The sequence below is a fragment of the Schistocerca americana genome, chromosome 5 (assembly GCF_021461395.2).
Source record: "Schistocerca americana isolate TAMUIC-IGC-003095 chromosome 5, iqSchAmer2.1, whole genome shotgun sequence".
In the NCBI taxonomy this organism is placed as follows: Eukaryota; Metazoa; Arthropoda; class Insecta; order Orthoptera; family Acrididae; genus Schistocerca; species Schistocerca americana.
The window spans coordinates 97,488,232-97,514,465 of NC_060123.1; the positions used below are offsets into that span (position 1 = coordinate 97,488,232).

At 43.2% G+C, this 26,234-nt stretch overlaps 1 protein-coding gene across 1 annotated transcript in view; it reads right to left on the reverse strand.

Moving 5' to 3' along the window:
• LOC124616145 (synaptic vesicle glycoprotein 2C-like) overlaps positions 1 to 26,234 on the reverse strand; it is a 408,872-nt gene that overhangs the window by 123,939 nt on the left and 258,699 nt on the right. Inside the window, exon 5 of the mRNA XM_047144418.1 lies at positions 2,086 to 2,207. Within this exon, the coding sequence (XP_047000374.1) occupies positions 2,086 to 2,207 (122 nt within the window). The remainder of the gene's footprint in view (positions 1 to 2,085; positions 2,208 to 26,234) is intronic.

The window sequence follows — 26,234 nt, forward strand, 5'->3', positions numbered from 1 at the left end:
TTCTATCATCGATCAGCTGAAGTATTTGTTCTGTCACCCGTGATTTCTTCACAGTTACCTTACTTGTACATCAGTTTTTCTTTCCAACTTCTGAAACTGCCCTTTTTAGAGATATCCATTCCTCTTCAACTGAACTGCATACAGAGCTATTCATTATTGCAGTATGCTCGCAGAGAACTACAAATTTATCTCTTCATTTCTTAATATTTCTATCTCTCATGCATCAATTTTTCCTGATTAGTGTCAAACTTCAGCCTACTCTTCATCATTACTAAATTGTTATCTGAGTCCATATCTGCCCCTGGGTATGCCCCATAATCTAATATCTGATTTCAGAATCTCTGTCTGACCATGATACATCTAACTGGAACCTTCCCATACCTCCTGGCCTTTTCCATGTATACTTCATCCTCTTGTGATTCCTGAACAGAGTATTCATTATTACTAGCTGATATTTATTGCAGAACTCAATTAATCTTTCTCCCCTCTCACTGCTGCTACCAAGCCCCTATTCCCTAATATCGCTATCTTCTATTCCTTCCCCTATGACTGCAAACCGCATTCCAATCCCTCATTGCTATTAGATTATCATCTCCGATTATCATCTCCCATTACATACTGAATTACCTGTTCAGTACCCTCATATACTTTCTCTCTTTTTTTCCTTCCATTTTTTTTTTTTTTTGCGATGTCAGCATGTATACCTCAGCTATTGTTGTTGGTGTTTCTATATATCAAATATTTAAGATGAAACTAAAGATATTTCTAATATTTTAGAATAAAATTTAGTTGTATTGCAACTGATGAATGAATTTTATTCTGAAATATATGTATACTACAGTTGTTTAAAAGTAATAGCTATGACTGAAATAATACTTCTAGTAAATCACTGTTTCTATTCTGCATGGGAATTTCTGAATTTGTAGAAATAAATGTTACTTTAACAATCATTGATAATACTTACTTGCATGCCTGAAAGAACAGACATTGTTGATGATCCAAAGCTGTACGAAATAATTTGAAATTCATTCACTGACAGCAAATTCTTTCACATCAGCTGAATTAGGTATGGATCTCCTACCTATTAGTGATGATGACAACACTGGTCTCGATTCCTTGTAATATCATTCCCCCTGAGTAGGAATCCAATAAATAATGTAGGCAAGCATTAGGTGATGAATAAAGTGGGCTACTGAATGAAGATGTATACAATGTGACATGTGGAGGTTTGGTTAAGTTCAAAGAGAGTGCACAAATAGCCGAAATGGTTAAGACAACCGCTCACCATAAGTGGGAAATTTGGGTTTGAGTCCTGGTCTGGCACAATTTTTCATATGTTGCTAATTGGCTAATACAGCTGGTGCTGGTGTCAAAGAATTTGGAGTCAGAGAGTAAATTTAGAATTAATTACTGATAAACTTAGGTTGAAAGAATAGCTACATAATGTTAGTTTGTGTAGTTATTTATTTGATGCTATGTATTAGTGTGTCTTTATTTCAACCTGTCCTTAAACAATTACTGATAGACTTAAATTATAAAAATATGTACCTACTTACTTTCATTTCATTTTTCTGAAATTAAATGTAACTGTATCCTCAATTTGGCCTGTCCAACATCACTTGTACAATTTGTAGTGTGTGATAAAGCTGGACCACCAAAACGCAGCATTTTTCAGTGTAGAGGTTTTCTTGTAGTTTACTGTGTTAAACAATTTTGATGGCGTGAGCACAAACAGCACTACATAGTATAGTGAAGTTTATTGTTAACACAGTTTATGGCTTAAGTTGCTACAATTCTGTTTTCTACTCATTCCAAATTCCTGAATGTTCTCCTCAATTCTATCTATGAAATTCAATTCATTAATTAAATTATTAATGACACTCCTGTTACATTTAACTGGCCTCAGTGTTAATTTTTCTGGCTTGTCAGTGCATCTTTAAAATGAGTAGCTGCCTTGTAAAAAAATTGCGAAAAAAGAAAGAAAATCAGACCACATGTACAAGAAAACTGTTTTAGTGTAAAAACGATGATAATTTAATATAGTCACCTATCTATTACTAGTACCATATTAAGTGTTTCTTTTACCTGGAATGACAATTGTAGAAAGAGCTACAAAGAGTCCAGACGCCATCAGTACCCTTGTTCTGTATTTCGCACAATGAAATTCTGATATAAATGTTTTCTGTATAGAAATAGGGCCACAAATTCTGTAAAGAAAGATAAGGTAACATTACATCACTCATATTCCATAGATCCCTTGGAGAGGTGTCTGCAGGATGTGGAAAGCAGTCAAGGTTGTACATTACATATAAATGCAATACAACTGGATTACTTAAAATTATGTAATATCACATTTTTACTGTGCTAAAGCATAAAGCGCACGCATGCCCACACACGCGCGTGCACACATGCGCACACACGCAAACTCACTCACTCTCTCTCTCTCTCTCTCTCTCTCTCTCTCTCTCTCTCAGTAATATCGTAGTGTTACTGTGCTAAATAGTAGAAAACTGATTGGGTTTATGGGCTGTGTCAGCTGATTTTGGTAAGAGAAGAAAGGAGGTGGGGACGTGGAGGAGGGGAGGTTGGCTGTGGACTGGGAAGGAGAGGCAGCAAGGGATGATATATGAATGTCCCACTGGCAAGCTCGCCATGGCGCAGGCACATGATGTTATGGAGGGGTGGGTTGAGTGAGGTAGATATAACTGAGGAAGAGAGACTGAGTACAGAATCAGAGAGCTGGAGGAAGTGGGGACAGGGCTGAAGGTGGCTGTGGGATAGGGGTTAGTTCAGAGAAGCTGGTACTCCAGAAGAGGAGGGGCAGCAAAGGGAGTGTTTTTAGAGTGTCCAGGTGACACAATTTTGGATGCAACCACAATGACGTTATGGATCTTGTGCACAGCAACATCTTCAGCCACAGTGTGGTCAGCTCTGCACCTAGTCTCAGTTTCAAGGTCAATATTCATTCAGGTTGACAACTGCTTGATGGCAATGTCCATGTAAAAGACTGTGCACTGCTTTCATAGGAGGTCCTACCTCTAATAGGGAAAGATGCACCTGTGACTGAACTGAAATAGGATGCATTGGTTGGCTGCATATGACAAATCTCATACCTGGGCCTTCCATGGGGATATGACAGATGCTGCAAGAGGTTGGGAGTAGATATGGCCTACGGATGGACGAAGATATTTCATTTATTGTGTCGCCAGTGGAATACTACTTCGGAAATGGTGGGGACGTCGTGGGCACCACGTTATTCAGTCCCAAGGATGCTAATTGGTAGTCACAGACCTGGGGAAGGATGTAGAAATTATTCTAGTCTGGATGAGCGGCAAAGTGGTCAGTGTCTGTTCACCAGTGGCATGGCTAAAATTTACGAGTATATTTGGAACTAACCCTTCCAGTATTAACACTATGAGTTCACTCAATGAGTCTACTCTCTCCCACCTGATTTCAGGTACCATCATTGTGGAACATTTTGATAACCACAATATTATCCAAAGTGATCAGTCCACTGCCAGTATCACCAGCTCAACTGGTCTTTCAGATTCTGGGGTGGCCAAGTTAAAATGTGATTCAACAGAGGAAGTTGGAGTCCTCTGACCAACTTAAAACCAAAACAAATACTTTTTTGCAGCACTTAACACACAAACACTTTTGCAACCAAATGTACTTCATAAACTGGGACATAAAATAAAAGAACAGAAGATTTAAATTTTAGTACTTTAAGAAACACATGACAGACAATAACACCATGGATTTTGGCAATTATCTTTTTAGAAGTAAAACTAATAAAAGAATACTTAATAGTACACCACATCTGTGAGCTACTTTTGCAGTCTCCAAAAATATTTTAAATTCAATAACTGAGATAAAACCCATTAACAATAGACCAATGACAATTTCTTTCAAATGCACCAATAAAGCATACACCTTAATTAACCCCCATATGCCAGTCAATGAGGATAACCCTAAAAAAAACCTGAAGTAGTTACATAACGGCTGATTTTAATGTTCAATTAGGTACAGAGAAAAAAATATAAGAAAACAGTGGTTGGATTTCCTGCACATAAATGGGCAAACCAAAATGGCCTAATGCTTGTTGAAACATGCAAAAATTTTAACCTTAAAATAATGTCAACACATATGGGGAATTTCAAATCAATCTTAGCAATTTCATACCCTAACTACAAAGAAATTTTAAATGTCCAAGTTAGGAAAGGGGCTGATCTGATTCTGACCATTATTTGATGCGTATAAAAGTAAAACTTTAACCTCAAAAACTCTTCAAAAAAAAAAAATTTTATCCCAAAATTAGACACTGCTAAAATAAACCCAACTCTAAAAAGTGAACTTGATGAAAAACAACCCAACAATTCGCAAAGCCTGAAAGGAAAGTTCATCAAAACAGCTCAAAATTTAATTCCACCTTAAGAAACAAAAACACCATTGGTGGAATGTGGATTGTGAAACAGCAGTTGAGTCTAGGCATGAGGCATTCAAAAACTGGAATAGTAATAAAACTGAAAATGTGTACAATACCTTTCTAACTGTAAGTAAACAAATTTCTAAATTAATCTGAGAGACTAAAAGAAACTATGAAAATGCCTAACTTTTAGAAATTGAAAGAGACTTCCAAAAGAACAATACAAGAAACTTTTACAAACATTCAAAATGAAACTAATAGATTACCAACCTCAAAGTCTTTACTTCAAAAATGAGAACAGCAGTTTGGCTTTTAACAACAAGATAAATTGTAAGGTACTTGCTGATTATTTTGAAAAACTAATAAACTGTCCACAACCAGAAAATAAATTCTAACCACAGCAAACTAGTAACGCCAACCCTAACTCTAAAGAACCTGATGAAATCAAAATAACTAAGCAAGTTGAGAGACTTAAAAACAATACAGCATCTGGAGAAGATGGTATAATTGGCAAACTAATAAAATCGACTGGCTCTGACACTATAATATAGACCACTCAACTAGTATGACATATCTGGCAAATTGAGAAAATAGCTGAGGACAGGAAAACTGCCCTAATTAATCCATTGCATAAAAAAAGGGATAGAACTGATGTTAATAATTACCAAGGAATTTCTCTTGTCCTGGTCACATACAAAATTCTCTTGCAATGTTTACTTGATTGAGCCCAAGAACTGTTAGATCCTAAAATTGGTGAATGCCAAGCAGGCTTTAGACCAAACAGATCCTGTCTGGAACAAATTCTTAATTTAAAACTTTTCCAAATTTTAAAGGAACAATTGCTAGATAATAAAACTCTAACACTGATTAAGGTAATGTTAACTGACACTAGATCTAAAGTTAAATTCATGGGAGAAATTTCTGAACCATTTGATATAAAGACTGGTATTAGACAGGAAGATGGATTCTCCCCATTAGTGTTTAATTATGTTTTGGAAAAGGTAATTACATAATGGCAAGAGCAAAAAGTCGAATCAAAATAAAGATCAATCAATCGAGTTAGGTAGAAGTAATATTAGAGTAATTGCCTCGCCTTTGCTGATGATCTGGCACTTTTAACTAGGGATATTACCACAGCTCGAAAACAAATTTAAATTCTTAAAGAAGTTGCAGAAAAAGTAATACTACAAATATCATTAAAAAAATGGAATATACAATATGCAACAAAAAAGCACCAAAGTTTTTGAACACATAACATGGAAAAATAAAAAGTGTTTCTCAATTTAAATACTTTGGGGAAATCATACAATAAAACGGTCTTCAAGAAGTTACAAACGAAGTTCGCTGTCAAAAAATGGCAACTGCATACAGATTAACACAACATATTTATAATAAAAAAAATCACTTTCTAATTCTAGTAAACTTAGACATTACAGCACTGTAATCAAACTTGAGTGTTTTTATGGAGCAGAAACTTTAATATTAAATAGAAAGATGAATATTGAAGAAATACGAAAGGAAGAAAGAAAGAAAGATTATTAGGAAAATATTAGGCCCTACAATTACTGCTCGAGAAACTTATAGTCTGAGAAGGAATAAGGAAACAGACGAACACACACATACATGGGACATGAGAAGATGAAGACTTAAATTTTATGACCACATTAAATGAATGGCACCCACTAGGTTGACAAAACAAATAGTAGAATTCTGCAAAAACAGAAGAAATACCAAAACTGAGCCAATTAAATCATCGCTGCAATTAAGGAGGATCTTAAAGTAGCTGATATAACTGAGGCAGACATTAAAAATAGAAAAACATTCCGACAAAAGATATGTGATTGGAAAGTTGGTCACAGGTAAATTAGAAAACAGACCGGAACACTGTGGTCTGATGAAAGAAAGATATTTCATTCTGAAATGATGAAACAAATTTGGACACAAAAGAAGGCCAACCATCAAAAGCGACATTGACTGGTTGTACATTGTGCAATCCTATTCAGCCCAAATGTGAATAATAATAATAACAACAATAACAACAAAAGATATCAGCTTCCCATTAAGGTCCTTTTTGGTTCTCTTTTCAATGCCATCAGTAAATGCACTAAGACTTCAGGGAAATCGTCACCTGGACAGATTAGCAACTGGGGGGGGATATATATATATATATATATATATATATATATATATATATAAATGGAAGGAAACATTCCACGTGGGAAAAATTATATATAAAAACAAAGATGAGGTGACTTACCGAACAAAAGCGCTGGCAGGTCGATAGACACACAAACAAACACAAACATACACACAAAATTCAAGCTTTCGCAACAAACTGTTGCCTCATCAGGAAAGAGGGAAGGAGAGGGGAAGACGAAAGGAAGTGGGTTTTAAAGGAGAGGGTAAGGAGTCATTCCAATCCCGGGAGCGGAAAGACTTACCTTAGGGGGAAAAAAGGACAGGTATACACTCGCACACACGCACATATCCATCCACACATACAGACCCCTTCTTCCTTCTTCAGTTGCAAATAGCCCATCAGCTTGTGTCCTAACAAGCAGTTCATAGCTTGTAACACCTGTTAAGTATGGCACATGCGTATAGCGGTTTTCTGATATCAGTTTAGCTGGATGCTCAGTCAGGAATGCACCTTCATTTTCTGGTTCCACATGTGGAGCCCAAACACAGATAAGTTCTGAAGTGGTCTCTCCAATAAATCCCAAATATGATGCATAACGGAATGTTCTGTCAGTAGCATTTGTAGTAAATGCCCAAGGACTAAGTGCAGATCCACTCTGTGCTATAGCTCGTTTGAAAAGACCTTTTGATAATGGTGACAGCATGTGGTAATGTACAGCAGATCCTCCTGAACTCTGACCGGAAATAGTAACTTCATCTGGATTACCACCAAACGCTCTAATGTTTTGCTTTATCCACTTCAGTGCAAGGACCTGATCTTTCATTCCAAGATTTCCAGGAAGGAGAGAGTCACCTGTGCTCATGAATCCTAAAGCTCCAAGACGATACTGTATGGATACAACCACTATTCCATGATCAATATAATAATCTAAATAACGTTGCTGAGCATAGCCAGTTCTGAAGCAGCCAACATGTATCAGGACCAGAACTGGTCTTGGGACACTTGTATCAGATGGCAACTCTGGGCTAAAGACATTCAGGTAGCGACAGTCTTCATCTCCCTTTATGTTTCCCAAACCATCCATCTGTATGCATCGGTTTGGTGTTTGCAGAGCATCTTTTTCTTCTGTCCAAGAAGACACAGGTACTGGTGGCTTAAAACGTAATGATCCAACTGGTGGTTCAGCATACGGAATTCCTTTGAAGGTATAAACAGGGTTGCCAGTTGTGGTATTAAGTTGACGACCTCTTATGGGACCCAGAGGTGTGTCAACTGTTACGTATATTCGTGCTGCACCTGTTCGCTGCTGGAGTGGCTATAGTCGTATTTGGGAATGTCAGTGGATGGCAAGAAATTAACGTCTAGTGTGGCCTTCTGCTGGTGTGCATCTGAGTCTCACTGTGAACACCATGGCCTGTCTTATCCACTGAAATCGTAGTAACATTGTAAATACAAATAATGTACCAATACTAGGTAGAGTAACCATAAGAGATAAATGATGTTAAATTGATAGAAACGATATTCTGCTAAATGATGTCCAACTTCTTATGTACATTCTATTTACCAACATGGTCTCTTGGATAAATAAATAAATAAATAGAAATTAAGTATGATCTATAATTTTATTTAGTAGTAGATTGGCATTATGATCCAGTAGCATATGGACAGTCTCTGCAAATTCTAGAACCGTCTGCCCATCTGTGCTGGCAATAATTCTCATATGGCTATTGTGGTAACCTACAGACATTGTGAACATTAAAACACCATGGGCAAAATTAATAACATTCTGTGTAAGCAGTGAATAGAACCTCAGCACCACACTCAGCTTGATGAACCCATTGTTATTTCAGCTTCTCTCTGTTTTAAGCACATTGAAGTCAAAACGTTTTTCAACATAGGTGCTTCTCATTTTTATAATCACTCCAGCAGCTGATACAGTTAATCATAATGAATAGATAATGCGTATTTTTCTTTTAGTACTTAAGGGCTGAATGGCAGTTTTAATCAAGGCTGACTTTTTCTAGACTTTCTGGTAACAACTGCTTTACGTTTCACGTCAGCAGAAATTGAAATCAAAGTTTCGCTGCATAAATTCACCAGTTTAATTTTCAACAGAATTCTGACGCTGCATATTTTATCATTTCTTTTGGTTTCATGCCTAGCAGCCTTCCCTGATTTGGAACTTCATGTCGTTCACAGTTTATGAAGTCTCACTATGGATGTACACACTCACAACACATGACAAAAAAATGGATCTCCATATAAGCCATAATTGCTGTGTCTGTATGTGTGGATGGATATGTGCGTGTGTGCACATATGAAATATGTCTGCTTGTGTCTGTATGTGTGGATGGATATGTGCATGTGTGCGAGTGTATACCTGTCCTTTTTTCCCCCTAAGGTAAGTCTTTCCGCTCCCGGGATTGGAATGACTCCTTACCCTCTCCCTTAAAACCCACTTCCTTTCGTCTTCCCCTCTCCTTCCCTCTTTCCTGATGAGGCAACAGTTTGTTGCGAAAGCTTGAATTTTGTGTGTATGTTTGTGTTTGTTTGTGTGTCTATCGACCTGCCAGCGCTTTTGTTCGGTAAGTCACCTCATCTTTGTTTTTATATATAATTTTTCCCACGTGGAATGTTTCCTTCCATTATATATATATATATATATATATATATATATATATATATATATATATATAATAGAGGGAAACATACCACGTGGGAAAAATATATCTAAAAACACAGATGATGTGACTTACCGAATGAAAGTGCTGGCAGGTCGATAGACACACAGACAAACACAAACATACACATGAAATTCAAGCTTTCGCAACAAACTGTTGCCTCATCAGAAAAGAGGGAAGGAGAGGGAAAGACGAAAGGATGCGGGTTTTAAGGGAGAGGGTAAGGAGTCATTCCAATTCCGGCAGCGGAAAGACTTACCTTAGGGGGAAAAAAGGGGTATACACTCGCGCGCGCACACATACACACACACACACACACACACACACACACACACACACACACACACATCCATCCGCACATACACAGACAAAAGCAGACATTTGTAAAGGCAAAGAGTTAGGGCAGAGATGTCAGTCGAGGCAGAAGTACAGAGGCAAAGATGTTGTTGAAAGACAGGTGAGGTATGAGCGGCGGCAAATTGAAATTAGTGGAGATTGAGGCCTGGCGAGTAACGAGAAGAGAGGATATACTGAAGGGCAAGTTCCCATCTCCGGAGTTCTGACGGGTTGGTGTTAGTGGGAAGTATCCAGATAACCCGGACGGTGTAACACTGTGCCAAGGTGTGCTGGCCGTGCACCAAGGCATGTTTAGCCACAGGGTGATCCTCATTACCAACAAACACTGTCTGCCTGTGTCCATTCATGCGAATGGACAGTTTGTTGCTGGTCATTCCCACATAGAATGTGTCACAGTGTAGGCAGGTCAGTTGGTAAATCACATGGGTGCTTTCACACGTGGCTCTGCCTTTGATCGTGTACACCTTCCGGGTTACAGGACTGGAGAAGGTGGTGGTGGGAGGGTGCATGGCACAGGTTTTACACCGGTGGCGGTTACAAGGGTAGGAGCCAGAGGGTAGGGAAGGTGGTTTGGGGATTTCATCACTTTCCTTGACGTTGACCTCCACCTGTCCAATGGCCAGCTTCACACGTCTGTCCACATCAAACCCACCAACAAGCAACAGTACCTCCATTATGACAGCTGCCACCCATTCCATATCAAACGGTCCCTTCCCTACAGCCTAGGTCTTCGTGGCAAACAAATCTGCTCCAGTCCGGAATGCCTGAACCACTACACCAACAACCTGAAAACAGCTTTTGCATCCCGCAACTACCCTCCCGACCTGGTACAGAAGCAAATAATCAGAGCCACTTCCTCATCCTCTCAAACCCAGAACCTCCCACAGAAGAACCCCAAAAGTGCCCCACTTGTGACAGGATACTTTCCGGGACTGGATCAGACTCTGAATGTGGCTCTCCAGCAGGTATACAATTTCCTCAAATCCTGCCCTGAAATGAGATCCATCCTTCATGAAATCCTCCCCACTCAACCAAGAGTGTCTTTCCGCCGTCCACCTACCCTTCGTAGTTCATCCCTATGAAATCCCCAAACCACCTTCCCTACCCTCTGGCTCCTACCCTTGTAACCGCCCCCGGTGTAAAACCTGTCCCATGCACCCACCCAACACCACCTACTCCAGTCCTGCAACCCGGAAGGTGTACACGATCAAAGGCAGAGCCACGTGTGAAAGCACCCACGTGATTTACCAACTGACCTGCCTACACTGTGAAGCTTTCTATGTGGGAATGACCAGCAACAAACTGTCCATTCGCATGAATGGACACAGGCAGACAGTGTTTGTTGGTAATGAGGATCACCCTGTGGCTAAACATGCCTTGGTGCACGGCCAGCACATCTTGGCACAGTGTTACACCGTCCGGGTTATCTGGATACTTCCCACTAACACCAACCCGTCAGAACTCCGGAGATGGGAACTTGCCCTTCAGTATATCCTCTCTTCTCGTTACCCGCCAGGCCTCAATCTCCGCTAACTTCAATTTGCCACCACTCATACCTCACCTGTCTTTCAACAACATCTTTGCCTCTGTACTTCCGCATCGACTGACATCTCTGCCCAAACTCTTTGCCTTTACAAATGTCTGCTTGTGTCTGTGTATGTGCGGATGGATGTGTGTGGTTGCACACAAACCCAGTCTCTCCTATCTACTCAATCTCCCACTTCCAGCTCCACTCCCTCCAAAACCTCAAAATTCCAATCAACACAATCTGGGACCACAACACCCTAATTCAGTAGTTAACCTTTCCTCCAAACCTCTCTCCCAATCCGAATCCTCTGTCCTATCCAAAGGCCAAACCTTCAGCCCCACTCCCAGATTCAACCTAACAGCCCTCGTTAAAGATTTACTGTCCTACACTCGTACTCTCTGCTGGAAGTATCACTTTGCCACGAAGAAAAATGATCCTAATCCTACCCCTAATGATCCAACTCCCCAAGACGCTATCCAAATTGAACCCTGCCTGGAACAGTTCCGTCCTCCGTCACAGCGGGACCCACCTCCTCTTCCTCAAAATCACCCTCTCCAAACCTTCCAGGAATTTCTCACTTCCAGCCTTGCCTCTCAATCCTTCTTAAAAAACCTTAATCCTACTCCCAACATCGCCACTGCTGAAGGCCAGGCTATCCGTGATCTGAAGGCTGACCGGTCCATCGTCATTCTTCCGGCGGACAAGGGTTCCACGACCATGGTACTTGATCGTCGGGAGTATGTGGCTGAGGGACTGCGTCAGCTTTCAGACAACACCACATACAAAGTTTGATAAGGTAATCCCATTCCTGATGTCCAGGCGGAGCTTCAAGGTGTTATATCCTAGCCAATAATGCCACCCGAGCCCGCTGCCAAAAAGGTTGGCAGCATCAAAGTCCGGACGCCGTCCGCATAAGCAGCGCCAGCGAGACAGGAAATCGCCGCAAGTCTGCGCACACCACCGCTGGCTTCTGGTTTCTTAAGCGCTGGAGTCGCGAGCGCTAGGACAGTTCTGTATTCGCCCCTCAGATGTATACTCGCCACCGAATTGTGTACTTGCTAGTCAGTTGTGTGTTCATCGCAGCAGAGTTGTTGTTTGTCGTCAGCCGACGCTGACCTAGCCGCTCCGACTCGAACTAGACAGATTTCTGTAGACACGGAGTTCACTACTGTGTTTCTGTATCTTCGTTAATAAAGATAAGTACCGACTTTTATTTAATCAGAGTGTTTGGGTTTTCATCTTTCTGTTCACTGTTCCAGCGGACCGGTCGGCCCGCTATTAAAAGTGTGGCGGTGACTTCGAAAGCCGTTTCTACAGCGAATTGCTTGTCGCTACGAGTGCCGCCACAAAACTGGCGACGAGGGCTTCCGAACTCGTGTGCAGGGCTGGTTCAACTTGTTTCTGGTTATACTAATTATAGCGATAAAATTTTGGGGGCTGGTTTAATTTGTGTTCACTATGTCTGCCGAATTACAACAGTTGATCTTGTTACAGAGTCAGCAAATACAAAGTCTGGTGGAAGCAATCGCCAAACAAGCGGCTAATCCTCCAACACAAAAGGAACAAGCACAGGCAGCACCACCTTTCCGTGCTTTTGATGCATCAAGAGAAGAATGGCGAGAGTATTTCGCGCAGTTGCAGGCGCACATGACAGTCTACAAAATCACGGGTACTGAGTGGCAGCTTTATTTAATTTCCACTGCAGGCGTGGAAGTCTATCGACTACTTTGTAAGTTGTTCCCGGAATCCAAGCCAGAAGCTTTAGACTATGACGTTGTTGTTAACAAGCTTTCTGAGTATTTCGAGTCGCGAGTTCATGTGGCAGCAGCCAGATTCAAGCTCTTCAGATTAAAGAAACTGCCACATCAATCTAATAAACAGTGGTTAACAGATTTACAGGGCCTCACCCATCAGTGCCGATTTAATTGTGTGTGTGGAGCTTCCTACAGTGATGTCATGTTACGAGACGCTATTACTCAAAACATTGCAGATTCTCGTATTCGTGCTGCTATCTTAAAGTTGCCTGGCCCGTCATTAGAGACTGTGATGAACATCATTGAAGCCCAAGATACTTCTGACTATGCTGAGTGTGAGTTAGATCAGCCATGTATTTCTCAAATTGCCTGTGCTAAGCAAGTTATGTCACGCCCGCGGCCCCACCGGCAGAGTCAGACTGTAAACACTAGCCGGCCGCGTCATGTTAAACACATTCGTCAGCCGCGTGTGCAAAATGATAGAGTTAAGTCTTGCCCTAAGTGTGTTCTTGCTCATCCTCGTGAACGTTGCCCATTAAGGAACGCGGTTTGTCACTTTTGTCAAAGGAAAGGACACATCCAGACTGTTTGTTTGCGTAAACGCAAGAACAATTCTAGTGCTGCCCAGCCCATGGATATTCATGTTCGTCAAAGCCAGCCTGCCCAGAAGGTCGCGTTTAAAGACTCTTCCACGGTTCGTGTGGGTAATAAACTTGTTCGCAATAAGCCACCCACCCAGCCCTCTGCTATGCGACCCAAGCGTAATTCCAACGCTGTAAAACGTAATGTACAGACTGCAAGTGAAGCGGGAGTTGTTGTTCCACCCGCCCAACCCACGAATTGTCGTAAGCAGCGAACACGCGCTAAACGCGCTGATTTTGTCTTCCGCCTCCACTGCACCGATCCAGAGACAGTGTAATAAACTATTTGTGAAGCTACGCATCCAGGATAAGACCTTCAATTTTCAATTAGACACTGGTGCGTCTGTGACTCTCATAAATAGTGCTACGTATGCGGCTATCGGCCGCCCTAAACTTTCAGCGGCAAAACATTCTTTGGCTACTTATAGTGGAGAACAAATTCCTGTGTTAGTTGTATGTAGCGTGCCAGCCACATTCCGCGGCAATACAAAAACAGTTTCATTCACAGTGCTCCGCGCTACAGACAGTGTAAACATTTTCGGATTAGACTGTTTTGACTTGTTTGGCCTGTCTATCCAAGACAATGTGTTGCAAATTAATTCTGTTGTTGTTCCTCAAGACAGCATAACCGATTTGTGTAAACGATACAGTGACATATTTAAAGACGAACTAGGTTGTGCTGCGAACTTTGCCGCTCATATTACGTTAAAAGATAATGCTCAGCCTCGATTTTTTCGTGCTCGTCCAGTGCCTCATGCCCTCCGGGCACCTGTAGCAGATGAACTTCGTCGTTGGCAAAACAATGGTGTTATTCAACCCGTTTCAGCGAGCCAGTGGGCTTCTCCCTTAGTTATTATAAAGAAACCGTCTGGCAAGTTACGTTTGTGTGCTGATTTTAAGTCGACAGTTAATCCTCAGACTGTCATTGATTCTTTTCCTTTGCCTAGACCGGACGAGCTGATGGATAAGTTAGGGGAAGCTCGTTTCTTTTCCAAAATTGATCTCCGTGAAGCATATTTGCAATTGCCCCTCGACGAGCAATCACAACAGTATTTTGTCATCAACACGTCGTTGGGGTTGTTCCGTTTTCTGCGTTTGCCTTTTGGTTGTGCGTCAGCTCCAGCTGTTTTTCAGCGTTTTTTGTCACAACTTCTGGCTAATGTGCCATCGTGTTGCAACTATTTAGACGATATTGTTGTGTCCGGTCGGACGCCTGCTGAACATTTCCGTAATTTGGAGTGTTTGTTTACAGTGTTGTTTCAGGCAGGCCTACGTTGCAACATCGATAAATGTTCATTTTTCCTTACGGAGATGGAGTATCTGGGACATGTTATTAATGCTCAAGGCATTCATCCCTCCCAGTCACATTTAGCAGCTATTCGTGATTTGCCCGCCCCTCGCAATCTGCAGGAATTGCAAGCAGTTCTTGGCAAATTGACATATTATATTAGGTTTATACCTAATGCATCACAGATTGCTGCACCGTTGCATCGTCTCCGCCGTAAGAATGTTCCGTTTGTGTGGTCAGCTGATTGCCAATCAGCCTTTCAGCAGCTTAAAGAGGCTTTATTGAATGATCGTTGTCTGGTCCATTACGACCCTAACAAGCCTCTGGTGTTAGCTTGCGATGCCTCTTCTTTCGGCCTCGGTGCTGTGTTGTCTCACCGAGTCGGTAACACCGAACGTCCTATTGCGTTCGCATCTAAATTGCTAAACAAAGCTCAGCGTAATTATAGCCAATTGGACAAGGAAGCGTTGGCTATTGTGTTCGGTGTCACAAAATTCCATCACTACCTCTATGGTAGACCATTCTACTTAGTAACAGATCACAAGCCCCTGACGTCACTGTTTCTTCCGTCTAAACCAGTTCCTCAGCGGACAGCTCAGAGACTACAACGTTGGGCTCTTTTGTTATCACAATACCAGTATGAGATACTGTATCGCCCTACAGCTCAGCATGCAAACGCTGACGCGCTTTCTAGATTGCCGATTGCTGCGGATGATGTCTTCGATTCCTCTGACGACTCTTTCCATCAGATTGACGCCGATGAGCATCAATCCCTCCGGGATTTTCCGATTGATTATCGTCAGGTGGCACGTGAGACAGCTACGGATCCTCATCTGAGTTTACTATTACGTTTTGTTCAACGTGGCTGGCCGTCCAAGGCAAAGGACATATCGGATTCTGTGGTTCGTCGCTATTATCCGCAACGTCATCTGTTGTCTGTTTCGCACGGAGTTTTGCTGTTACGCACCGAGAATGACCAGCTTCGTGTAGTGGTTCCCCAAGTGCTCCAATCCAAGGTCCTCGACTTGTTGCATTAAGGTCATTGGGGAGTGGTCCGCACCAAGCAGCTTGCCCGCCGTCATTGTACATGGATCGGCATTGATAAGCAGATTACGCAGATGTCTACAGATTGTTCGACGTGTGCCGAACACCAAGCTGCTCCGCCTCAACGCTATTTTGAGTGGGCACGCCCTGCCGGTCCCTGGCAGCGAGTACATATTGATTTCGCTGGTCCATATTGGCATTCTCATTGGCTCATCATGATAAATGCATTTAGAAATTTTCCGTTTGTTGTGCCCATGCAGTCTACAATGTCTGCACAAACTATACAGGCGTTGACTTCAATTTTTTTTATTGAGGGTCTTCCAGAAGTTTTAGTGTCTGACAATGGTCCACAATTTACCTCTGCTGAATTTGAAAGTTTTTGTTCTGCCAATGGCATTTGCCATGTTCTTACTCCGCCGTTCCACCCTCAATCGAATGGTGCAGCGGAACGTTTTGTACGTACATTCAAGGATCATATGGACCGCCTTCGTGCTACGCACTCTCGTCAGCAGGCCCTCATCACGATCATGTCGTCATACCGGACCACGCCACGCGACGGCCCTTCGCCTGCGGAGCTTCTCCACGGCCGTCGTCATCGCACCCTACTACGGTTGTTGCACCCCCCCGGATCAACCCGCCACTTCTGAGCATCGCACGCGTTTTCAGCGCAACGCCGCCGTTTTTTTCAGAGTTTATCACGGTCGCCGTCGTTGGGAACGTGGTACCGTGATAAGTGTCCAGGGTTGCGGTTTTTATACTGTTCAAGGTGCTACTGGGGTGCACAGGAGGCATCCGAACCAGTTGCGCCGCGGTGGCCGCCCGGATTCTGCCGCTCGTTCTTTGTCCACAGATTTGGTCCGCGGCGGGTTCCAGCCGCGCCTTCCAACTTCGCTGCCGCCCCCAGGGCAGCAGCAGCAGCCGTCGCCACTACCACGCCGACAGCCCGTCCCATTGATGCCTCCCGCGCAGCTTCATCCGGGAGCGCCCCAGGTGGTCGCTCCGGCGCCTGCGGTCCCTCTTCAGTCGCCACCGCCTTCGGAGCTGATGGACGTCGACCCCTCAGCCGGGCCGCCTTCCCAAGCGGTGGCTGTGCAGCCTGTCCTGCAGCCGCTTTCCTTGGGCACCCCCAAGGAGTCTGACACCGCAGCGCCTTGTCCGGCGCCCACTCAGCAGCCGTCGACGCAGCGTCAGGAGATGCTGCCTCTCTTCGTGGGTCCCGACGCCCCGTCGCGTCCAGTACCAGAAGCTGCGCCCGTGGTCTCAGGCGTGCACCCTGACCTCGGTTTTCAGTCGGTGTTTCCCGAGGCCCCGCGCAGCCAATGCTGGGGTGCGGACCGGGGACTGCCACCGACAACAGTCTCCGCCCCGGTCTCTTCTGCTACGCCTGCGGCCAGACCCCTCCCCCGCCGTCAACGCTCGCCACGTCATTATTCAACGCCGGTGCGGCGATTTTGGGGGAGGAGTGTTATATCCTAGCCAGTAATGCCACCCGAGCCCGCTGCCAAAAAGGTTGGCAGCATCAAAGTCCGGACGCCGTCCGCATAAGCAGCGCCAGCGAGACAGGAAATCGCCGCAAGTCTGCGCGCGCCACCGCTGGCTTCTGGTTTCTTAAGCGCTGGAGTCGCGAGCGCTAGGACAGTTCTGTATTCGCCGCTCAGTTGTATACTCGCCACCGAATTGTGTACTTGCTAGTCAGTTGTGTGTTCATCGCAGCAGAGTAGTTGTTTGTCATCAGCCGACGCTGACCTAGCCGCTCCGACTCGAACTAGACACATTTCTGTAGACACGGAGTTCACTACTGTGTTTCTGTATCTTCGTTAATAAAGATAAGTACCGACTTTTATTTAATCAGAGTGTTTGGGTTTTCATCTTTCTGTTCACTGTTCCAGCGGACCGGTCGGCCCGCTATTAAAAGTGTGGCGGTGACTTCGTAAGCCATTTCTACAGCGAATTGCTTGTCGCTAGGAACGCCGCCACAAAACAAGGATTCCCCAGAACCTTAGGCCCCCTACAAAACCTTTCACCTGACTCCATCAACCTCCTGACCCCACCGACACCCCGCACCCCTACCTTCTACCTTCTTCCCAAAATTCACAAACCCAATCATCCCGGCCGTCCCATTGTAGCTGGTTACCAAGCCCCCAACGAACGCATCTCTGCCTACGTAGATCAACACCTTCAACCCACTACATGCAGTCTCCCATCCTTCACCAAAGACACCAACCACTTTCTCGAACGCCTGGAATACTTACCCAATCCGTTAACCCCGGAAACCATCCTTGTAACCATTGATGCCACTTCCTTATACACAAATATCCCGCACGTCCAGGGCCTCGCTGCAATGGAGCACTTCCTTTCACGCCCATCACCTGCCACCCTACCTCAAACCTCTTTCCTCATTACCTTAGCCAGCTTCATCCTGACCCACAACTTCTTCACTTTTGAAGACCAGACATACCAACAATTAAATAGAACAGCCATGGGTACTAGGATGGCCCCTTCGTACGCCAACCAATTCATGGGTCGCTTAGAGGAAGCCTTCTTGGTTACCCAGGCCTGCCAACCCAAAGTTTGGTACAGATTTATTGATGACATCTTCATGATCTGGACTCACAGTGAAGAAGAACTCCAGTATTTCCTCTCCAACCTCAACTCCTTTGGTTCCATCAGATTCACCTGGTCCTACTACAAATCCCATGCCACTTTCCTTGATGTTGACCTCCACCTGTCCAATGGCCAGCTTCACACGTCCGTTCACATCAAACCCACCAACAAGCAACAGTACCTCCATTATGACAGCTGCCACCCATTCCACATCAAACGGTCCCTTCCCTACAGCCTAGGTCTTCGTGGCAAACAAATCTGCTCCGGTCCGGAATCCCTGAACCATTACACCAACAACCTGACAACAGCTTTCGCATCCCGCAACTACCCTCCCGACCTGGTACAGAAGCAAATAACCAGAGCCACTTCCTCATCCTCTCAAACCCAGAACCTCCCACAGAAGAACCACAAAAGTGCCCCACTTGTGACAGGATACTTTCCGGGACTGGATCAGACTCTGAATGCGGCTCTCCAGCAGGGATACGATTTCCTCAAATCCTGCATTGAAATGAGATCCATCCTTCATGAAATCCTCCCCACTCCACCAAGAGTGTCTTTCCGCCGTCCACCTAACCTTCGTATCCTCTTAGTTCATCCCTATGAAATCCCCAAACCACCTTCCCAACCCTCCGGCTCCTACCCTTGTAACCGCCCCCGGTGTAAAACCTGTCCCATGCACTCTCCCACCACCACCTAATCCAGTCCTGTAACCCGGAAGGTGTACACGATCAAAGGCAGAGCCACGTGTGAAAGCACCCACGTGATCTACCAACTGACCTGCCTACACTGTGACACATTCTATGTGGGAATGACCAGCAACAAACTGTCCATTCGCATGAATGGACACAGGCAGACAGTGTTTGTTGGTAATGAGGATCACCCTGTGGCTAAACATGCCTTGGTGCACGGCCAGCACATCTTGGCACAGTGTTACACCGTCCGGGTTATCTGGATACTTCCCACTAACACCAACCTATCCGAACTCCGGAGATGGGAACTTGCTCTTCAATATATCCTCTCTTCCCGTTATCCACCAGGCCTCAATCTCCGCTAATTTCAAGTTGCCGCCACTCATACCTCACGTGTCACTCAACAACATCTTTGCCTCTGCACTTCTGCCTCGACTGACATCTCTGCCCAAACTCTTTGTCTTTAAATATGTCTGCTTGTGTCTGTATATGTGTGGCTGGATATGTGTGTGTGTGCGCGCAAGTGTATACCCGTCCTTTTTTCCCCCTAAGGTAAGTCTTTCCGCTCCTGGGATTGGAATGACTCCTTACCCTCTCCCTTAAAACCCACATCCTTTCGTCTTTCCCTCTCCTTCCCTCTTTCCTGACGAGGCAACAGTTTGTTGCGAAAGCTTGAATTTTGTGTGTATGTTAGTGTGTCTATCGACCTGCCGGCACTTTCGTTTGGTAAGTCACATCATCTATCATCTTATATATATATATATATATATATATATATATATATATATATATATATATATATATATATATATATATATATATATATATATATATATATATATATATATATATATATATTTCCCTCTATATATATATATATATAGAGGGAAACATTCCACGTGGGAAAAATATATCTAAAAAGAAAGATGATGAAACTTACCAAACAAAAGCGCTGGCAGGTCGATAGACACACAAACAAACACAAACATACACACAAAATTCTAGCTTTCGCAACCAATGGTTGCCTCGTCAGGAAAGAGGGAAGGAGAAGGAAAGACAAAAGGATATGGGTTTTAAGGGAGAGGGTAAGGAGTCATTCCAATCCCGGGAGCGGAAAGACTTACCTTAGGGGGAAAAAAGGACAGGTATACACTCGCACACACACACATATCCATCCACACATACACAGACACAAGCAGACATTTGTAAAGGCAAAGAGTTTGGGCAGTTAACAACTGGCCATTCGCATGAATGGACACAGGCAGACAGTGTTTGTTGGTAATGAGGATCACCCTGTGGCTGAACATGCCTTGGTGCACAGCCAGCACATCTTGGCACAGTGTTACACCGTCCAGGTTATCTGGATACTTCCCACTAACACCAACCTATCCGAACTCCGGAGATGGGAACTTGCCCTTCAGTATATCCTCTCTTCTCGTCATCCGCCAGGCCTCAATCTCCGCTAATTTCAAGTTGCCGCCACTCATACCTCACCTGTCTTTCAACAACTTCTTTGCCTCTACACTTCTGCCTCAACTGACATCTCTGCCCAAACTCTTTGTCTTTAAATATGTTTGCTTGTGTCTGTATGTGTGGATGGATATGTGCGTGTGTGCGAGTGTATACCTGTCCTTTTTTCCCCCTAAGGTAAGTCTTTCCGCTCCCGGGATTGGAATGACTCCTTACCCTCTCCCTTAAAACCCACTTCCTTTCGTCTTCCCCTTTCCTTCCCTCTTTCCTGATGAGGCAACAGTTTGTTGCGAAAGCTTGAATTTTGTGTGTATGTTTGTGTTTGTTTGTGTGTCTATCGACCTGCCAGCGCTTTTGTTCGGTAAGTCACCTCATCTTTGTTTTTAAAGAGAGTCCATTTGCTGAGAACCATTTAATAATTTTGTGAAAAACATCATTTACAATTACATCACTTAGTCCTTTGTTTTTGGATGTTATTACTATACTTGTATCATCAGCAAAAAGAACTAACTTTGCATCTTCATCACTGTGGAATGGTAAGTCATTAATGTATATCAAGAACAGTAAAGGACCTAAGACCGAATCCTGTGGGACCCCGTACTTGATAGCCCCCCAGTTTGAGAAATCAGCTGTTGTTTTAACATTACATGAACCACTTGTTTCAACTTTCTGCATTCTTCCAGTTAAGTATGAATTAAACCATTTGTGCACTGCCCCCCTCAAACCATAATGATTTAGCTTATCTAAAAGAATTCCATGATTTACACAATCAAAGGCCTTTGAGAGATCACAAAAAATACCAATGGGTGATTGTCGGTTATTCGGAGCATTTAATATTTGATCAGTGAAAGTGTATATAGCATTTTCTGTTGAAAAGCCTTTCTGAAAACCAAACTGATATTTTGTTAGTACTTTATTTTTACAAATATGGGAGGCTACTCTTGAATACATTACTTTCTCAAAAATTTTTGATAGAGATGTCAGAAGAGAGATTGGGCGATAGTTGTTGACATCCAACATATCCCCTTTTTATGCAATGGTTTTACAATGGCATATTTCAGTCTATCGGGGAAAACACCCTGCTCCAAAGAGCTATTACATACGTGGCTGAGAATCCTACTTATCTGTGGGGAACAAGCTTTAAGTACCTTGGTGGAAATGCCATCAATTCCGTAAGAGCTTTTACTTTTCAGTGAATTTATTATTTTACTGATTTCAGAGGGAGAGGTTGGTGGAAACACGGTTGTTTCAAACTGCACAGGTACGGCCTCTTCTACTAGTAGCCTTGCCTCTTCTAGTGAAGATCTAGCTCCTATTTTCTCCACAACATTTGAAAAATGATTATTGAAAATATTTTCAATTACTGATTGTTTGTTAGTACACTTGTCATTCAGTTTTATGGCACTAAAGTCTTCCTGTGCTCTCGGTTGCCCTGTTTCCATTTCAATAATATTCAAAATTGCTTTAATTTTATTATCAGAGTTACTGATCTCAGACATGATACACATGCTTCTGGACTTTTTAGTAACTTTTCTTAGTACCGCACAATAGTTTTTATAATATTGAACAATTTCAGGGTCAGTACTCCCTTTTGCTGTTAGATACAGTTCTCTTTTACGGTTGCAAGATATTCTTATTCCTTTAGTTAGCCAAGGTTTTTTATATGTTTTCTTGGAATTATGTTTAACTATTTTCTTGGGAAAACAATTTTCAAATATCCTTAAAAATGTATCGTGAAATAAGTTATATTTCAAGTTTGCATCGGGTTCCTTATACACTTCATCCAAGTCCAGTTGCTGTAGGCTTTCCCTAAAGTTTGCAATATTTATATTGTTAATTGAACACACTGCTTTGAAATTCTGATTTGATATACTGCATGGAGCTATGTCATGTACTGTAACTAGTTGTGCACCATGATCTGAAAGACCATTCTCAACAGGATAAGCATTTATGTCCTTAAACTTATCTTGGTCTATAAAAAAGTTATCTATCAATGCACTGCTGTTCTTTGTTATCCAAGTAGGAAAATCAATGACGGAGTTCAAACTGAAAGAACTGAGTAATACTCTTTCAGGGAATCAACATTGAAATCCCCACAAATGATAATTTGCCTCCCCCTGTCTGACAGATAGCACAACAAAACGTCCAAGTTTTCTAGAAATAGCTGGAAATTCCCTGAGGGGGACCTATACACTGTTACAATTATGAAAGTGCCATCATTTAGTTTTAGTTCAGTGGCACATGCTTCCATATGCTGCTCTACACAAAATTTTTTAGTTTCTAAATTTTTTACACTGTGGAAGCTTTTGACACATATGGCAACTCTTCCTCTCATCATATTATCTCTACTTACATGTGCAGCTAATTTGTACCCATTGATGCTAACCTTTTGCATATCAGTGACAATGTGATGCTCAGACAGTCATAGTACATCTATTACATTCTCAGTTTCTATATCTTCTAAACAAAGCAGAAGCTCATCAATTTTATTCTTCAATCCCCCAATATTTTGATGAAATATGCTAACATTATTTTTCACTTTACTTTTGTGAGTATCTTTAACTTTTTTAACATCTTTAGTACTTGCCTGGCTGAGTTTCACACTGGACACTGATCTTACACTAAAAAAGAGTTTCCACCATGAGATGTAGTTCCTCCCCCCTTTAAATTTCCTGCTATCAGCCCAGCCAGTTTACCCTTCCCTTTCTTGTTGAGGTGTAGGCCATGTCTAGTATAGTCCCACCTACAGAGTGAATCACCAGGAACCACACCAATGTGTGACCCTGCACCAGATCCAAGTAGTTGTTCCAACTCCAAATTAACTCTCCTGACAGAAGAGCTCAAATGAGGTCGGTCGTGGCACTCCAGAACCGACACAAACCCAACACTGGTATGACTCAATGTTGATGCAATCTTTGTCAGGTCACATTCTATGCTGTACCCCGGATCTCTGTCAATACCATTGCCCGGCCCACCCACAATAACCACGGTATCTTCCTTAGTAAAGCCTCTACATAGTAAACCTAAATCCTCTGTAACCTGCCCCAGTCCAGCACTAGGTTTGAAAAAACTTGTGACCTGGCATTCTGACCCTAATTCATCCTGCAGAAGTTGGCCCACACCCCTAGCATGCGAACTACCTAGCAACAAGACTTTCTTTCTCTTTGCAGACTTCCCTACATTCTTATTCAATTTGCTGCTGAAAGCTTGTTGAGCCCTGTCTACATCTACTTCTGTGAGAGGCTCATCAGTTTCTGACTGAGGCAACAGGTCAAACCTATTTTGTACATTAATAACAAAGCTGTCAGAGGAATTTCTTGGCCTGTTCCTTATGCCTGTTGCCACTTCCCACCCCTGTTTACCCTTGTCACAGAGTGATGTACTTCGGGCAAGTGAGAGACTGTTTGTTTATTCTTATGACGATGTATCTTTGACTTGTTGTATTAACCGAGGGAGGTGGCGCAGTGGTTAGACACTGGACTCTCATTCTGGAGGACGAGGGTTCAATCCCGCGCCCCGCCATCCAGATTTAGGTTTCCCGTGATTTCCCTAAATCGCTCCAGGCAAATGCCGGGATGGTTCCTTTCAAAGGGCACGGCCGACTTCCTTTCCCATCCTTCCCTAATCCGATGAGACCGATGACCTCGCTGTCTGGTCTCCTTCCCCAAAACAACCAACCAACCAACTTGTTGTATTGTATGTTCTGTGACTATGTAATAAAGTGTTGTTGGACTGCTAATCGCTGCTCTACTGTGATTCACGACATAAAAATTTTGGTGCCGAAACCCGGGATAGACTTTGCCCAAGACAATTTCCACGATTGCCGTAGTGAACCGAATTCTGGACGCACGTCACGCGGCAATACTATGAGGGGGCTTACTGCAGCGATTTGTCACACCATGCAACAAGCTCTTCAACGAAAACCGCCTGCATACACAGCTAAGTTCAAGTGAATTATCACCCAACATGTTTTGCAGTGCCATTTGTAAAGGCAACTGATTACATTATTGCCGCTGTGTACTGCTATTGTAGCTGTTCGATTAGCGCTTTAACGAATTATCAGATCCTACGCTACGCCCGTAGATTGTTTATGACTAGTGCTGCCATCTAGCGACCATCAATTGAACTACTTCGATTAGCGATCCAAAGATAACGCCTTACTAGGACCAGCTGATCGCTCACCGACACTGCTTTAAACTTTGGAGTAATCAGACGGAATGGACGTGCCAGACCACAAACCAGAAGCACAGTTACACTCTCTAAAGAGAAAACGTATGAGAGAAAGAGCAAACATTACACAACTCGTAGCGGAAGTTGCAAGGTTGTCAGACACATCGGAAATCGCGGATTATAAATATTACAATGACAGATTGGGAAGCATTCTGGAGTGCCTCGTTAAATTAGATGAGGATATTCACGAGTTGTTGGACGATGACGAATATGAAGATGATGTTCTTAAATGCAAAGATTATATAGACACCGCGAAACTCACAATTTCTCGATTGTCTCACGAAATAGAGAAACAGCTTGTTAAATCGGTAGCAGACATAAAGATTCCCGACAATCTGCCGGTACAATCTGTAACAATGAGTGTTCCCACAGCTTCAGTAAAACTTCCGCCGATCAAACTTGAGCCTTTTTCAGGCGATATCGAGACATGGGCACGATTCTGGGAGCAGTTTGAGCAGTCGGTTGACAACGATCCGACGGTAACTACAATTAATAAACACATTTTTCTTCATGGCTCTCTCTCGGGAGAACCAAAGCATTCAGTGGACGGTACTGCGGTGATGGCCGAGACGTATGCAGAAATGAAGAGGATTCTCCGAGCGCGTTATGGCAACAGGGATCGAATAATTCAAGCCCACTTAGATTATCTCGAAGCCATAAAACCAATTAAGCTGTCCACCCCAGAGGAACTTAATTCAACATTCATTGAATGCCAGCGACGTATTCAAGCTCTCCGGGCACTTGGGGAAGACGTGAACGGATACGGCCGAGTCCTCGCGCTGAAAATTTTACGCGCTTTTCCGGATGACATATGCCGCCATTGGATAATTCACACCAAGCATACGGGAATATCTGAAGGGGACATTTTGCAACTGATGGAGTTTCTGAACAAGGAAGTCGACGGGGTGCTTACCATGCAGAAAATACGTGGTGAATTTTCCAGCACTTCTAGTAACCTTCCCACAGCATCCACACTTCACGTACACGCGAAATCTAAAAGATCGACTCCGAAGGATACCAGCGTAAAGGAACCATTCTGCATCTTTTGCGAATCTTGCGGTCATTGGGCGCAAGACTGTAAGAAGATCGTACGCGTTAATGATTGAGTAGATAAATTGAAACTAGCAAACAGATGCTTTCTTTGTTTCCAACGTGGGCACAAAGCGTCAAATTGCAAAAAGAAAGAAAAGGCTCGGTGTGTTAACTATAAAAGACTGCATCATAAGTCCATTTGTGAGGAACGAAAGGTTATTAGGGGTCCTGCGGATCAGACAAATGTTACCTCCATGGGAAAGGTATCTGTCGCTCCCCACGGATATACGTACCTTCAGACAGCCCAAGTATGCGTCTCAGGAGCTACAGGATTGAGCAGGACAATGTGA